This window comes from Pipistrellus kuhlii, unplaced genomic scaffold, assembly GCF_014108245.1.
Source record: "Pipistrellus kuhlii isolate mPipKuh1 unplaced genomic scaffold, mPipKuh1.p scaffold_m20_p_1, whole genome shotgun sequence".
Classification (NCBI taxonomy): domain Eukaryota; kingdom Metazoa; phylum Chordata; class Mammalia; order Chiroptera; family Vespertilionidae; genus Pipistrellus; species Pipistrellus kuhlii.
This window is the reverse complement of record NW_023425404.1, coordinates 136,640,882-136,658,261: the sequence shown is the minus strand read 5'-3', so window position 1 is coordinate 136,658,261 and position 17,380 is coordinate 136,640,882. Positions and strand designations below refer to the sequence as shown.

Here is a 17,380-nt window from a genome sequence, read left to right as displayed (position 1 = left end):
CTACTCCACCTTCTTGACTGCCACTCCATATTATTACCAACAATAATTGATATATGTTTCATGCATAATTATGTGTCATGGTTTTGGTTTATTTCCCTTATGAGACTATAAGGTCTAGAGGACTGGGTCATCTTTTACATTTTTTTTTTTGCCTAAGTTTCTTACACTCAGCAGGCCCTCATTCAACATTTGTGGAATAAAAGTGACTAAAGAAATCATTAATCCTGACCCTAAAACTTTTTTATCCCTCACCATTTCCCCACCCAATACAAACTCTAGTGAAATTTTTAATTTCTGGAAATGCTACCTTTCATTTTAACAAAATTCTCCATGTTAATGGCCATAATAAAGGGAAGTTGACCTGGAAAATATTGCTAATTTTTTTCTTCTTTTTGAGTGAGAAAAAGACAATAGTTTTACAAGATCTCCAAACACTACTGTGTCCTCAAACTTGAAGAACTAATGAGATTTCTAATTTCCAAATGTGGTGATTTCTGAATTACAGCATTTCAGAGGGAGAATTCCTATGTATTGGGATTGACTATTTGCATTTTCTCAGTAATATCACTGCTGTTAGTTGAGACTAGGGGAAATATTTCTTAGCCTAAAAGGTTATCAGCACTATGTACAAGTTCTCCAAAGCAGGGTGGACCAGATGATTCCTGAGGTTCAGGAAGAAACTAGTAGAAATTGTACACATACACACACAAAATTTTTATCTCATCATCCAAATTTTCTATTTTATTATGTATACAACATATTAGTATATTATATAGTTAATAAACATACATTGTTGAGTTCCAAACTTGATTGATTATAACAGAGTTAAATTTCTCTTAGCTGTTGTATAAGGCAGAGTTCTCCACTTTTTAAAAATGCTTCTTTCCTATTAGAAAATCAACAATCATCTGGATTTTGTTGCATGAAAATTCTACTTGGTATTCAAACTCATATGGGGAGAAAAGTCTTAGTTAATTCTCCAGCATACAAAAATGAAAAATTTATTGCTGACACTGTCCAAGTTAGATGTCTTACTAATTTTTATTCTATTTAGGATTTGACCTATTGAGGATAAAACTATAGGTCATAGGCAATAATTTTCTCTTTCACACTACCATTCACTGCATCACACCCAAGACTTTACTCAGTCACTTCAGAAATCATTACCCTCCTCCTCTCCTTCCCTCCACCCCACACACATCTCTAGTTTACATCCAGTAGTAAATCAGGGAATCACTCTCATGTCATCTTAAACTCCCCTACCATCTGTAGTGCCTGACAGAACCCAAAATTTGAGTGAGGTATTCTCCAGGCCTATGCCTAGGCTGCTGGTTTAAGCTGGAGAAAATAGACACAACTAAACATTGTAAATCCTGTCACCAACCTGGAACCCACAAAAATCCCATTTAATCGCTAATCATCCAACTTGGTGAAAATGATCCTTCAAATTGTCTTCACTTTCTCTAAGGCCTTTTTATCATTCTTCCTCCCTCCTCCACTTTAACAAATTGCCTGTTTCATCAAGAAAATGCAAGCTATAATGTTGTCCCACCAACACTACATATATTACTGCATTTGCACCTGTTCTCTGTGCATTCCCTTCTGAAAAAAATGGTGGTGGTGTCTCTTAGCTAAAGGAATTGTTCATCTTTGCAATGGATTCTTTATTTTCTGGACATATCAGGTACTTAATGCTATTATCCTTTCTCTATTTTCATTTTCACTTTCTACTTGACCCTTTATATAAAAATAAAAACTTAGTAAGTTTTCCCATGTAATAAATATTAAGGTCTCATATAATTAATAATTGAGGAAAAAAGCTTTCTTATAAAACCACATTCTCGCCGAAACCGGTTTCGCTCAGTGGATAGAGCGTCGGCCTGCAGACTGAAAGGTCCCAGGTTCGATTCAGGTCAAGGGCATGTACCTTGGTTGCGGGCACATCCCCAGTTGGGGGTGTGCAAGAGGCAGCTGATTGATGTTTCTCTCTCATCGATGTTTCTAACTCTCTATCCCTCTTTCTTCCTCTGTGAAAAATCAATAAAATATATTTAAAAAAATAAAATAAAACCACATTTTCTCCCGGATACCCCTTTTCCTCTACTCCTTTTATAGCTAAATTTTTGTAATTTCTGCCTCCCATTTATCTCAAAATCAATCAACTTGATTATACTTTTGGTTCTGCCTTCTTTTTATCTCTCAAAATCATTTACTTATTTATATTCCTACTCTGGTCCAAGCCATGATCACCTCTCCTTTGACAATTTCCTATCTTTCCTACATTCACTTTCACCCTCCAGTCTTCTCCACAAAGCAACCAAAATGATATTTTAAAAAACAGATATCAAAATAATAAGTTCTTCCTTAAAAATCACCAAGCTTTTCTCCTGACTTAAGAAAAAGTCCAATTATCACCATTATGGTTTATATATGATTCTATGAATGACCCCCTATCTTAATTTTCTAACTTATCCTGGCTTCCTTATGCCAAAATCGTAAAAGTTTGTTTTCATTGCTGTGAAGTTTCTATGACTTTATCAACTTAACACTCTCTGCCTGAAATATTTCTCTAGGGTTCACCTCCCTGCTGCTCTTATTTTTTAGATTTCAGCTTCAACTCACTTTGTCAGAGAAATCTTTCCTGGTGCTCCCAAAGTAGGTTAAGTCTTCTAGATATATGCTCTCACTGTGCCTTGTAATTTTTCTTTGTGGCTTTCGTCATGGTCATTTACTTGACATCTTGTTAGATATAAACCTCCTAAGGATTTTTGTCCTGTTCAGTGATTAATCCCCAGCCCTCAGCTCCCTCCCTGGGATAGTAGGCATTCATTCATTTATTGAATGGTTGAAAGAAAGGACATATTAAGAATATAAAACATAATAAAACAAATGCTTTAGAGTGAGAACAGACCTTTTTATTCATATATTGAGATAAACTTCAAGACCGAAAGAAAATAATTATAAATCATTCAGCAGAACATTCTTTAAAATTCATTCTTTAACAGAGTTCTCACACAAAAATTTATTTTATGCAAGTCTGATATAACATTAAATATTTTACAAATCAGACATTTCATTTTTAAGTCTAATCATATAATCTCAAGTGCACTATAGACAAATAAATTAAAGATTTCCTTTACCAGTTTCATTTCATTTAACTATTCCAAGGCTTCCATTAAAATTCCACCACACCTTGGAAATTACCTGCAGCTTTTAAAGATACATGACTTAAACTTAAATGGCAAATCTTATGTAGCAATCCCCCCCCCCAAAAAAAAAAACCAAACCAAACAAAAATAGGTAAGAAGCATTTCTTAATACAAATAAATTATACAATATCATTTACGTGTGAGTTTCTTCTCACTGGCATAGTTATCCAACTCTCAAAACAATTCATTTTGAAATTGGTGCTTAAAATGCTCCAATGTCACTGAAAAATCCCTATCATTTTAGAAGTGCTCATAAATGGCAAATATCAGATAGGAATGTCCCGATTCCTGTGCTGAAGTGGAGACTTGTTCACATTCGTGCCGGGTATCTTCTGCTGTGCAGTTACTAGAGAGCTTGGCAACCAGTAATCCCAATTTTCAATAACATACTAAACTAAGCCATTTCAAGAAACACTTCTTACCACCTACATATTTCCAGATTGCTAGATATAGAAAGACACAATTATATTTGAAGTATGGGCCTTACAATAGGAAACTTTTAAAATATGAAAAGCATCACACCAGTGAAATTCTGTGAACTGCTTTCAAAGTTAGAAATAAGAATATCCACGGCTAATGGAAGCTCTGCTCAGTGCAAACTTAGTGTGGTCTAAAATAATCACACATTTGAGGTATTAGCTGGAAAATATATACAGCTATACATGGACACATCCACAGACTGACTATTCACAAATCTATTGGCCCCCAAACCAGCAGATAATAAAATCAAATAATCACGTACCACAGGAAAAAGTTACACACAGGGAACTTACCAAAAAATGAGGTTATGTAATCCTTAATATAAGGAGTATGTTTTGAATTAATGTTTGAGGGAAAATGTTTCCATTTATATGTAAGTACCTATTTAAATAGTAATAAAACGAAAAAGGAAACCTGAATTCTAGGACTGTATTGCCTCCCAGATTATTAAAGGAATATGCAAGAATTCCTTGAATATCCTCATTCTACCCACTTTTTCATTGTAATTAAAAATTACATTAAAAATATTTGGGAAGTTATCAGATGACTCTTCACTGGTTTATAGAAAATTTTATGGATTTTAACTGGGCAGTAACCCATTGTGGCCAAAAGACATGGCTTTTTAGCTATTTAGTCAAGATTAAAATTCTGGTTTACTGTTCATTTTTGGAAGTTTTTCTCTTCTGATAAGAAAAAGAGACTATGAATGCCATTTTAGTTTGTTTCACTTAGTATAAAGATAGTTATATGGGTAATGCTAAACCCAAGCTTCATATGGGGAAGCTAAATGCACTAATTTTCCTTTTGAACCACTTAGTTCTCTGACTTAATACTTACTGAACTGGAAAAATGGTCTGTAGGCTAACATCAAAAAATATTTCATTGCCTTAACAAAAGTGGGAAATTTACTTTTAATGACTATATAGGAATGCATTATTAGGTAATATTAACATGTCAAGTGTATTAAATAACAGCTGCATTTGAAAATAATGGAGATCAACAAAGGAAATCAAGATGTTAATCATTTCTTGGTAACTATTTTATATACTAGAGTAACTGAGGAGTTAATAGGAAGAAAACTTAAGCACAAAAGTGCAATTAAAGAGCTGGAATTTTACATTCCTGTTCTGAGAACACCTGAGCTGACAAAAGACAGAGTGGCTTAATACCTTGGCATATATATGCCTTAAGGACCTTCTTTTCTAACAGATCTTTGTAAATCATAAGTAAGCATGTAATGATTATGAAACAACTACTTATTTAAGCATTCAAATGCAATCTGTTTCTAAAATATAGTTTTCATTTATTAGATGGATTATACTTTGAAATTTCTCATTGTTGAGAATGATCAGATTTCATTAAAATAAATTCTGAAACTTGTAAACTAGCACCTGTCTATGTGAGAACTAAGGAATAAAAAAAAAAAAGTAGAAGAAAAGGTATTATTTTACTTTCCCCCAAATCCTCACAAAGATAATGTTTATGTGTGTGTTGTAAAGAAAGATAAAAATGTAAAGCATTAATAAATATACTTGCTGCCAAACTTCTAAAATATACCAGTAAGAAAAGCTAGTAAAGCAACACTTCAAGAGGGCTATTAGGCAATGATTAAAATGAACAGTACAAGTTTTCAAATGAAATTGCAAGACTCATGTAGGTAAAACTAAGATGACAAAACATTGGATTTTTAAAAGTAGCAAAAAATATGAAAATCTTACATCTTAACACATTGCAGACCAGTAGTTTTATTGCTAGCTTTACCAAGTGGCCAGATAAGTTTCTATTGAACGAGTACAAAAATGTTTTTACATAAATGTTAAAAGCATGCTTTAAAATTAAATACCCAGTGCATTTTGAAGTTACATGTTCTTACAAGCTAGTATCTTTTTAAAGTATATTTTGTAAAACACTGTAATATGAAGTGAGAATTCTCATGATCCGTCCGCAATGTGTTAAAATAGCTAACGTCTTATTTTGTAGAATTAACCAAAAATTATAACACTCTTGGCTGGGCCTTTACACCATGATACAGGTAACATTAAGGACTTAATCTTAACTTGCATATTTTATATGTAGCTTTTGCTGTCAGGCACTCAGTCATTTCCCACAGTTCGAAAATTTTTATCAACACATTTCCCCGAATATTTTATGAAATATAATAGAATGTAGAAAAGCAACTGAAATGTAATACTGTCCAAAAGCCATGTATGACTTCTTAATATATTTCATTTATTTGTATAACTTCATCTGCTTTTTAAAGCCAGGATTAAGAGAAAAAGAATCAGGCAATAGAGTCTAGTCACATGAGCATCAACCACAATCATGTAAATATCCAATAAAATGGAAAAATAGCCTAGCCGATATGACTCAGTGGATAGAGCATCGGCTTGCAGACTGTTGCATCCCAGGTTCAATTCTGGTCAAGGACATGTACCTTGGTTGTGGGCACATCCCAGGAGGCAGCTGATCAATGTTTCTCATTGATGTTTCTAACTCTCTATCCCTCTCCCTTCTTCTGTAAAAAAATAAAAATAAAAATATATTTTAAAAGAAAGAAAAAAATAAATGGATGAAAATTTTCATTTGTAAGTTTTCTGATGCATATGAACTTTCAAAGTTAATTAGAATGCTGTGGCCTTCAAAACAATTCATCATATGGGCTCAAGAAAATATTTAAAATTGTATTTCTTTTAAGCACTGCTATTTTTTTTTAAAGATGGCATTTCTAAAAGGAAGTTAAGCTGTCTAATTTCCCTATGACAATATATTGTTTAGTTTAAACTACTAATTCAACCAAGTATTTCTACTGATTCATCTGGAAAGGGGATACAAGAGCAGAGTTTTTAAAGAATGATCATTTAAAATTTTAACAGATGCTATAAATTGACTACATTCAGAAGAAAAAAAAAAACTTTAAACAAAGGAACACTTTAATTAGCATTCTCTCAAACATAAAAAAATTACCAAAGATGTGGTTCATGTTCCATTAACTGAGAATGAAGCAAAATTATTACTATGTTAAACATAGATTAGAAATCAACTAGTTTCATACCCCATATAGGCACTAAAATCTTCAGTTTCCATCTGATTTTTCAAATTTATATTGTGGCTTTAATTACAAGGAGCTTATTCCTAAAGGATTAACTGAATTCTCAATGGTGAATAGATTTTAGCTCAGAATTTTATAAGGATAACTTGCTATAAGTCACTATTCTACCTGCTGCTATATTTCTGCTCACTGTTGCATGTGGCCAAACAGATCATGCCCTGATCAAATAAATGTGCTGTAACCTACATATATATTTAAGAGTTGGCAATCAGTTTAAAAGGCACAAAGCAAAGTAGTAATTTTTCCTATTATTTGTAGAAGAAACCATTTACTTTTGGATTCTGCTTAAATTATCACCAAGAAGAAACTGCAAATTTCCATGGGGGAGGAGGAAACATGTTAGTTCTCTTCATAAAGTTTAGCAGCTTTCAAATACATATACAACGGTGGGCAAAAGTAGGGTTATAGTTGTGAGTACACAAAACAGTTTATTCTGTTATTATTCATTAATTATATATTATTTATTTGTGTTAATACTGTAAACCTACTTTTGTCCTCCCCTGTCTCTGAACATTTGGGGGCATTTTAATAATAGGAATTGCAAATGACATAAATGCAGTTTACTGTTGAAGCCCCTTTTTGTTTAATATCTATATAGCCATTTCCTCATATTTTCTTTAAAATCTATCAGTATAGCATTTCATTTCTCTGCATGGCTTAGCAATTCATAAAACTAAATAAATAGCAAATTGATATTCTATACCAGTTCATTTACCTCAATATATATTCTGGAATATAATGGCAACATTAAAATAGCAAATAATGCTACAAGATTTTACAGAAAATTAATTTAAATATCTTTTGATTTTTTTCTTTTTGAAAAAGTTTAGTGTTTACACACTCAACATCTAAAAAGTAACATGTAATTTTGTCACAAAATATTTATTCTATCAACTTAAAGTGAAGTGTCTCATGGAGCTAAACACTAAAAGATTTTAAATAAAAAGGCAATAACTTACATATACACAAAATGATCATTTCATAAATATTTACATAATGGAGAAAAATGGAGAATCACTAAAACTGGAAACTACTACAGGTATGATAATCCTTTCTTGAGACATTTTTAGTTAGTAATCGTAAAAGCTTTTAAAATGAGAATAATTACAGAAGCATTACTAAAATATTAGTTAGTTGTTCAGTTTATTACTATTTAAAGGAATAAGTCATAAACAGTCCAAAATTTCAGGGACCAACTATTCAGTTTAGTTTTTAACAACAAATCTTTTTCTTTAGCTCTCATGATGAAACTAAACTCACAGAAAAAATAAATAGTATGCTAAAAGATATAAATAAAATTCCAGTTCATCCTCCTTTATAAATACTGGTCAGCCGCTCCAGTTCTTTGCAGTTGTCCATGCTCAAGGCATCTGCCTTCCTTCGAAGTCGTTCATCACGGTATACTTTTGCTGCATATTGCATATCTATTTCTGTTCATAAACAAAAATATTTTGCTAAGTAAATAATAATTTAAATCAACAAGTTTTAACACAAATGATGTTTCATAAGAAACCCTTCAATGTACTTCTCTTAATTGACTTTTTTTTTTTTTTTAAAGAAAGAAGTCCAAGTGCTACTCCTAAAAGCTACTTGGAAACCTAGCATGTAAAACACAGAATTGCTCTGGAAGAGAAACAAGGATGGAGTCCTGTCAACCTTTTCCCTCTACTCCTGTCCCCAATGGTTTAAGAAGTACTGCTCTAAAGCAGCATCTTGAGTCCATATGATTTTCTGCTGGTGGTTGTTTTTGCTGTGATCTTTTATTAAGGTTTCACATTATTTGATTATTTTCAAAACTTGGAAGTAGAAAACTTTGAAATCTGTTCTGATTTTGCTTGAATTTAATATATATATAATTTATATATATTTTAATATATATTATATAAGTATAATATATTAATTATAATAATATATTATATATTATTAAATTTATATATAAGATATTAAATTATATATATAAAATATATATAAAATATACACACACACACACACACACACACAATAACTGTACTGAAGGAACACAAATGAGAAAAAAAAGCTTCCTCTACAATCATAGCAGTGACTTTCAGCAATAAGTACTTCTGAAGTTGCCTTCAGTATGTGGAATGCATTACTAAAGAAAAATAAATGAAGTAGGTATCAAATACTCTTCAGAGTTTTCCTTATTATTTTCCTGTTTTTCTCAGCTATTTCACTGCTTGTTACCACTTCAAAAGGGTGGCAGTACTTAGAGAAGATTTAACAAAAAAAAAGGGGGAAACAGTGACCAGAGTAGAGGACATCAGACAGGACCACAAACAGAATACCCAAAGAAAGAGTATTTTCTTTCTTTCTTTTAAATATATTTTATTGATTTTTTACAGAGAGGAAGAGAGGATAGAGAGTCAGAAACATTGATGAGAGAGAATCATGGATCAGCTGCCTCCTGCACACACCCTACTGGGGATGTACCTGCAACCAAAATACATGCCCTTGACTGGAATCGAACCTGGGATCTTTCAGTCCACAGGCCGACGCTCTATCCACTGAGCCAAAACAGCTTCGGCTAGAGTATTTTCTATTTTTTAAATATCTTCAAGAAAGATCTTTATTCAATCATTCAGGTTTGAATTTAACAACTAGTATATTTACAAATGAGGCACTTAGAAAATCCATTTGCAGCTGATTCTTCCCAAATGAGTAGTTAACTCAAAGTTCAGAGGGCTAGTGAATGGCAGAACCTAGATTCTGAACCAAATCTTAGTCTAATATTCTTTTCATTACTTTAGATTATTTCTTGTATTTCATAAAACATCTATTTTACCAATTTAAGCATTAGAGAGTGTTAGAAGTGACTCCAAAACAGAAAAACACTGGCAAAAGAATATTCATTGGCCAAAATTCTTTTTTTTTTTTTTTTTTTTAATATTTTATTGATTTTTTACAGAGAGGAAGGGAGAAGGATAGAGAGTTAGAAACATCGATGAGAGAGAAACATCGATCAGCTGCCTCCTGCATACTCCCTACTGGGGATGTGCCCGCAACCAAGGTACATGCACATGCCCTTGTTGGGAATCAAACCTGGGACCCTTGGAGTCCGCAGGCCGATGCTCTATCCACTAACCCAAACCGGGTAGGGCCCAAAAATCTTATTGATGGTATTAATTTGCAAAGAAGATAATCTCATTTTATTTAACTAGTAAAACATTCACTGATATTAACTGATGTTATTCTGAGTCCCTCTCACTTCCATCTTCATTCAAAATCACTATGTACTGAATTTATTGGATTTTATTTTGAAAAATTCAAACCTATCCTCACATTTTGTCAATTTTGCTTTTACTGCCTCTACAATAAAAGCTATTGTGATTGTTGTGGTGGTTATTACTACTTTCTAGAACCATTTGAGAATAAGTTACAGACATCATGACCTTTCATTCCTAATTACTTGAGCATATTTTTCTTAAGAACAATGGCACTCACTTATATAATCACAATACTATTTTTAAATTAAGAAAGTTAACAATGATATCATACCAGCTAATATGTAGTCCACATTCAATTTCAACAATTATCCCAATGATGATGATATTCACTTATTCAACCTAATACTTATTGATGACAACAGTAACACAAATACCATTTAAGTCCTTGCTATATTATGAATACTGTTACAGGCCACATGTGCGTTAAAAAATACTGTCTCGTTTAAGAATTGAGTTCTGATTATATAATAGGCAATTCTAGAACATTCCTTAAGTAAGAAAATCTACAGTAATCACTTTCCAAGATTTTGAATAAGTTTTTAAATGTTAAACATTTGATCAACTTACTCTGTTGTCTTTCTTTCCAGCAATTATCTCGAATATTAGTCACATAATCTTCTTCCACACTCTTTTCTACCTTTTGTAATAACATTCCTTTATATTCATTTTTAAAGTCCTTGTTGACATAATAAGCGACACCTAAGTTTTCTGTCTGCATTTTAATAGTTTGCCCTGATCCACTGCAAAAGAAATGCTTGATCATTATTTTTAATTAAAATTTTACATGCTGATCTACTATAAACCAAGCTAACAAAAGTAATTAAAAATTAAAATTATTGGTAATCACTTATTTACATTATCTCAAATTCACAACTACTACCATTCATGTAATAAAAAAGTAATCATATTTTAATATACTATGTTCTTATAAGTTTTCTCAACTTTTAGTGAATAAAAATCTTATTTGGAAGAAATAGTTATTTCTTCTTTTTAGACCAATGTTTTTAATACTGTAAAATCATTGGCAGTATGATTTTACAAAGTTTCCTATATATTCATTGTATTACACTAAAGTTTTCTAGAATAGATGCTGCATTAAATTTCTTTTATGTACGAACCTCATATATCAAATATATTATGGAAAAATGTTTCATATAACAAATATGTCTACTTAATATTTAACAAACAGAAGAGTGAAATCATTCCCTCCTTAATAACACAAATCTCTGTATGATTAATGACAATTCTATTTTTGTCTTTTAAAGTACTTTTCCTTTAATGCCATTACTTATTACATGAAATTGCTATCAAGTTCAAATATAGTACTGTCCTTATCCATAATGGAACAGATATAAACTAACAACATAATATAAATGTATCACTTGAGTAACTACAATATTTTAAAATTAGACATTTTAAAACCTGGTATACTTGTAGTCACAGAAGATTTGGTACTTAAAAGTTAAAAAAAAATCACAAGGCCTTTTAATGAAAGTCAGATAAAAACAATAATTCTTATTTACAAAACTTCACTTAACTACTTACGATCTGGGATATAAGGAATAAGGAGGATTAGAGACCATCAGTTGGCTTAATAATGACACAAGGATCAATACAATAATGGGCATCAGCTGGATAAACACAGAAAAGCCTCCCTGTAAAAAGATCATCAAAGAATAACAAATTATAACTAGTTGTCAATAATCCAACAGTTGTCATGCATTTTTTAGGGGCCGAAGGGCCATTAGAGATCATTTCAAATCTGCCTGAACATAACAATTTCCTGAGGTGATTCTTAAAAATTTAGCTTTCTGGTGCTTCACTTAGTGATCCTGATTTGGAAAACACTGAAACAACCTGATCTTATTTTACAGAGGAGAACTTCTCTTTTTCACACCCACAGATTCTATCAATAGGCAACAGGCTGCATTTCTACTCTGGATTTGAAGGTAGAGAGAGCACTGGAAGATTGAATGGGAGAGTAGGGGCCCAGGCCTTTTAATTTCTAGTCTAGTGCTCTTTCCACTTCATGTGATCTAATTGCTATATGCAATCAGGTATAACTGTTATATCCAATTTAAGTTTTTCAGTATAAATTCTAAATTCTTTAGGAATAAATGAAAAGTAACCTTCAAAATAAACATACTGCAGATTACCTTCGTTAGAATCATAGAATACCAAATCTAAAGGCTTCATATTGCCCAACCACCCTTCCTGCTCCCTTAATATCTCTAAGGAATATTCTAGTCTCTGTTGAATGACTGGTAAGAGAAAACTCATTACTTTCTTTTAGAAAAACTAGCTCTATTTTCAGACAACTCGAATTGCTTTTCCTGAGCTGAAATTTGCCATTTTATAATTTCTAATCATATCATAAACATACATCTCCTCTTTCTTCTTCTCTTTCATGTCCACTATGCCGATGCTGATGTTGATGGCTATAACCAGCTCGCCCATTTGAAAATGAATGTACACTACCTAGAGAAAATTAAAAGGTTAAATTAGGGAGAGCAATTATGATTTTTAAAAATCATATTTTTTTTACAAAGAAAATACTTTTAGTTTTATTTATATTTGTAATATTTAAATTTTTAAAAATTACCAAAATAATACATGTTTGAGCAGTGAATGTTTAATTGGCTTCTCCTTTTATGAGTGAAGGGTGAAGGGAAATAGGAATGATTCTTCCCAGACTTTGCTTCCTTTCAAGTAAAGTAGAATTCTCTCTTTATGAAAACCAGAATCTAAGTTATTCCCTAATATGCATACACAGAGAACTTTTGTTGTGGTTGCTTGCTTTTATGAACCTTGGGTCACTTCTCTGAAACCCTGCACTCTGCATTTATCAACTAATCACAAATATATCTAAAAATAAAAAATTATTTTTAAAAATAGTTGTAGACTACACTGACAGAGGTAAGCCACAATTTATTCAAATATTCTCCTTCTTACGGATATTCAAGTTGTTTTCAAATAAAGTGACCAACCAGAAATAGCTACAACTGACAAAACAAGCTATACTATAAAGGCAAAAAAAGAACTGTGAAAATACTATCAGAAAATTCACTACTACCAAAAAATATTTAATTGTTCCTAGCATATTTTTATTCTGAATATTTTTTCTGAGATATATATCCTAATATTTAAAAATGCAGGTTATATTTTCAGTCATTAATTTGTATTTACACATTCTCTGTCCTTCAAGGATTCTTTATAAAATGTCCTATCTATGACTACAGTCTTTCTCAGAAAAATTCAGACAGGGCCACCAGACCAAATTATATCGCTGTGTTTATAAAAGTTCTCCTAATTTTGAATAGGATGTTTAACTTAGAACCTTAAGGAAATGTTGTAAAAAAAAAAAGACTGGAGCTTTAATTATAAACACCTAAGAAGAGCTGCTCTTAAAGAAAATTAATTTCCATAAAACAACTCACAGTAAATATAAACTAGCATAATACTACTTATGCTAGTATTATAAAATCTATTCATTTAGTATTACTCTACAATATTTTACCTAGTTCAAGTAATTATTTCTATTCCAATATAATTTTTAAAACCTACTCACTTTTTATATAACTTATAAATCAGACATTTTAATATTTCAATGGAAAGCACTTCCACATATATCAAAATTAACAAACTGTAATATTATAATATATACAAAGATTTCCAGAGAATCAATGTCAAATAGTTATCCACAGCCATAATTGCACTTAACTAAGACATTATCACTGGATTTCCTACTTATATCCTTTCTTCAGCTTTCTATAAAATATAGAAAATTGGTACTCTTCATATTTTCTTTTAATTTAAATTATGTTCTAGGAAAAAGGCAGACTTATAGTAAAAATAATGAGTATAACATTTTTCTTTACTTTCATAAAAAACCATCACAGGATAATAATGCTGTAAGAAATACAGGCAGGAAGGTAGATAAATCACTAAATAGCCTACCCGGAAGTAAGAATCTCTAGCTTCATAAAATATAACACTTATAATTAACATTAAAATACCTGAAGGAAATCCACCACCAAAAAATATATTAAACAAGTCTTCTGGAGTTATATCAGCTTCACAACCTCTATGGAAATTAAATCTACCATTGTTTTGTGGATTACATGCTTGTTCTTCATTGCCTGTGAGGTCATACTGTTTTCGTTTTTCTGGATTGCTTAAAATAGCATAAGCATTTCCAATCTCTGAAAAAGTAATGAGTAAGAGTTGGTAAGCAAAGTTTTTATATTACGAAAGACTGCCCCATATAAAAACTGTTATGTTAACAATAACAAAAACTATTTGAGGCTCATCAACAAAATAGTAAAACAGTAACACTTTCTTGTAAAGATATTATACTTGCTTGCAATTACACATCTTATTACCTCCCAATACAATTCTTTATAGTAGACAATTCTTTATAGTAGACAATTCTTTATTTACTGCCTTAAATGTAAGGAAATGTCCATTTTACTTTCTTACTATTGGGCTTCATCCCCTAACAATCTGCTTCTTCACTTTTGAGTATCCTGATCTAGTCATTCATTAGTGCCATTCAGACCAATAATAATAATAATTAGTAGGTACTACTGCCAGGCTCTGAACCCCAAACCTTATATATTATTCATTATTATGCCCATGGTACAAATGAGCCTTATAAGGCTCAAGAAGATTAGGAAACTTGTTCAATGTCAAAAAAGCTTTTTAGCAAGTTAACTCTATGCAACCTACATAATATATTTTTGTTATTTGCATACTCCAGCCCAGAATGAGTTATTTTTATTCTATTTCTGAAAAATGTATTCCTCTTAAAACTGTAAACTTCATGAGAGAAAAAACTATGTCTATGTTTTTACTGCATTATTCCAGTAGTTCAGTATAAAGTCTAAATTTGTTTTTATTTAATATATATTTTTTCTTTTTAAAAAAATATATTTTACTGATTTTACAGAGAGGAAGAGATGGGGATAGAGAGTTAGAAACATTGATGAGAGAGATACATCGATCAGCTGCCTCCCAATATCCTCATTGGGGATATGCCCGCAACAACGGTACATGCCCTTGACCGGAATCGAACCCGGGATCCTTCAGTCCGCAGGCTGACGCTCTATCCACTGAGCCAAACCAGTTTCGGCTTATTTAATATATTTTTATTGATTTCAGAGACAAAGGGAGAGGGAGAGAGAGAGAGAAACATCAGCGATGAGAGAGAATTATTGATTGGCTGCCATTTGTATGCCCCCTACTGGGGATCAAGCCACAACCTGGGCATGTGCCCTGATGGTTATGAAACCATAACCTCCTGGTTCATAGGCTGATGCTCACCCACTGAGCCACTTTTGAATGAATCCAGATAGTCTCTAGTTTTCCCATCTCATTTTGTTACTTTCTTCATACTTATTTATAAAGAATTCTCTCTCTCATACTCCCATATGAGAGGCAACGATATCAGAGTAACCACTTCATAGGTTATATAAATGTCTTATGACTAGGTTGTACACCTGAAACTAATATAATATTGTATGTTAAATGTAATGGAAGACTTTTTAAAAATTATTTAAAAAAAGAAGCAATTGTACATAGGTTATCAAAATGTCTTACTGTAATTTACAAAAGCAGGAACTACCATTCTGACACTTCTAATAATCATTTAGTATCCTTCTTAAACTAGATCACATAAACCTCTTGCAATATGAGATATTTTAAAAATACTTTTTGAGTCCCTTGTGGTGGCTGCCATAGGTACTGTGCAAGCAAACAGATGCTCATTAGGCAGTTGTTTTGGGCTGATCACCTATCACTGAAATTAATGATACAGATACTCTGGAACTTTTCTTCTGATAGGGATTCTTAAATCTGGATTTCAAAGATATGTCTCTGATGGTATGTGAACTCTAATGTATGAAAAATTTGGTGGATGATCCTTTTATTTGAAGAGATGGTACAAAACTTTCTTCAGATTTCAGACAGATCTATGACTTAGAAATACAGCTATCCTTTATAAAGTTGCTCCAATGTGGAAGCATACTAGTAATCAGAGATCCAAACAAATGTACTGACAAACAACACCAAGGTTTTAACCCATACCTACAAAAAAAGCATAGCTATCAATATCTGCCAAAATTGTATTTCCCCTAATAATATAAGTTTCAGAACTTAATCTTGCCTCATCTCATTTGATCCTCACAGAAGTCCTGAAGTAGGTAGAGAGGAGACTCAGTGAAATCCTATTTTCTTTTCATTATCCAGAAAACAGAGATTTGGAAAGCTTAGAAACTTGACCCGATTAAAAAGAGGTAAGAAATGGCCGAGACCGGTTTGGCTCAATGACTAGAGCGTCGGCTTGGGAACTGAAGGGTCCCGGGTTCGATTCTGGTCAAGGGCATGTACCTTGGTTGCGGGCATGTCCCCAGTGGGGGGTGTGCAAGAGGCAGCTGATCGGTGACTCTCTCTCATAGATGTTTCTAACTCTCTCTCTCTCTCCCTTCCTCTCAGTACAAAATCAATAAAAATATATTTTTAAAAAAATAAAATAAATAAAATAAAAAGAGGTAAGAAATGGTGGACCTTAAAAACGACTTCAGGTTTTCTCACTGCACAGAGTTTAGTCAAACACTGCTACAGTAAATATTTTACTCTTTGTTCTCCCTGCCTAATGTACAATAATAATCTGCTTCGTGTTGACATTTACTGCTGTGTTGCTGACAATTACTTAAAGAGAAGTTGGGGTGCTTCACTGGGCTGGAAAAAGTTTAGCTAAATCAGAAAGCAGGTCTAATTAAACAAGTTTATACTTTATCTATAAAAGGCTAAGTTGACTTGCACATGAACAATACATATAAGGCTCTCACTGCCACCAACTGCACGCGTGTGTTTCAACCTGTCATTGTTGATCATGACTTTGGTTGACATGTCTATTATAGAGAAATGGCGAACAGCGATATTAAAATGTTTATCCTACTTAATTTCCTTTCAATGTGCATAAATTCATGCACTGGGTCACTAGTATTTAATAAGCATTAAATAAAAAACTATAAAATGCTTGCCAAATGTTAAGTATTATTATTATTTCAAATGTAGTCTATGAGACTTGACTCCCCTTTATGAATGACCAATTCTTTGAGTAAGAGGGTGTTTCATATTCTCATATTGTCTATAAGAATTAGGCTAAAGAGCAGAATTGACTTCTTTATGTTTAGAGATACACTCTAGATATTAAAAATATTGTACCAGACCTAACACAGGCAATATCTCTGATCCATTCTTATTTTACAAGCAAACATATGCAGCTAATTCATGTCCCTTTTTATGACATTCATGTATACATAAAAACACACAAA

The 17,380-nt window shown here is 32.1% G+C and overlaps 1 protein-coding gene across 4 annotated transcripts in view; it reads right to left on the bottom strand.

Annotated features, from left to right (window-relative positions):
* Window positions 1-6,237: 6,237 nt before the first annotated feature.
* The window catches only part of DNAJB14 (DnaJ heat shock protein family (Hsp40) member B14), a 39,684-nt gene continuing 28,541 nt past the window's right edge, over window positions 6,238-17,380 (bottom strand). For 2 of the 4 annotated variants that reach the window (XM_036410643.2, XM_036410652.2), the window contains 5 exons: window positions 14,060-14,245; window positions 12,427-12,521; window positions 11,589-11,698; window positions 10,611-10,783; window positions 6,238-8,228 (listed from right to left, as the gene is read on the bottom strand). In XM_036410643.2, the coding sequence (XP_036266536.1) occupies window positions 8,104-8,228; window positions 10,611-10,783; window positions 11,589-11,698; window positions 12,427-12,521; window positions 14,060-14,245 (689 nt within the window). In that variant the 3' untranslated portion in view covers window positions 6,238-8,103. Of the gene's footprint in view, window positions 8,229-10,610; window positions 10,784-11,588; window positions 11,699-12,426; window positions 12,522-14,059; window positions 14,246-17,380 lie in introns of those variants that run through there. The other 2 variants (XM_036410662.2, XM_045570462.1) reach the window with 2 other exon arrangements.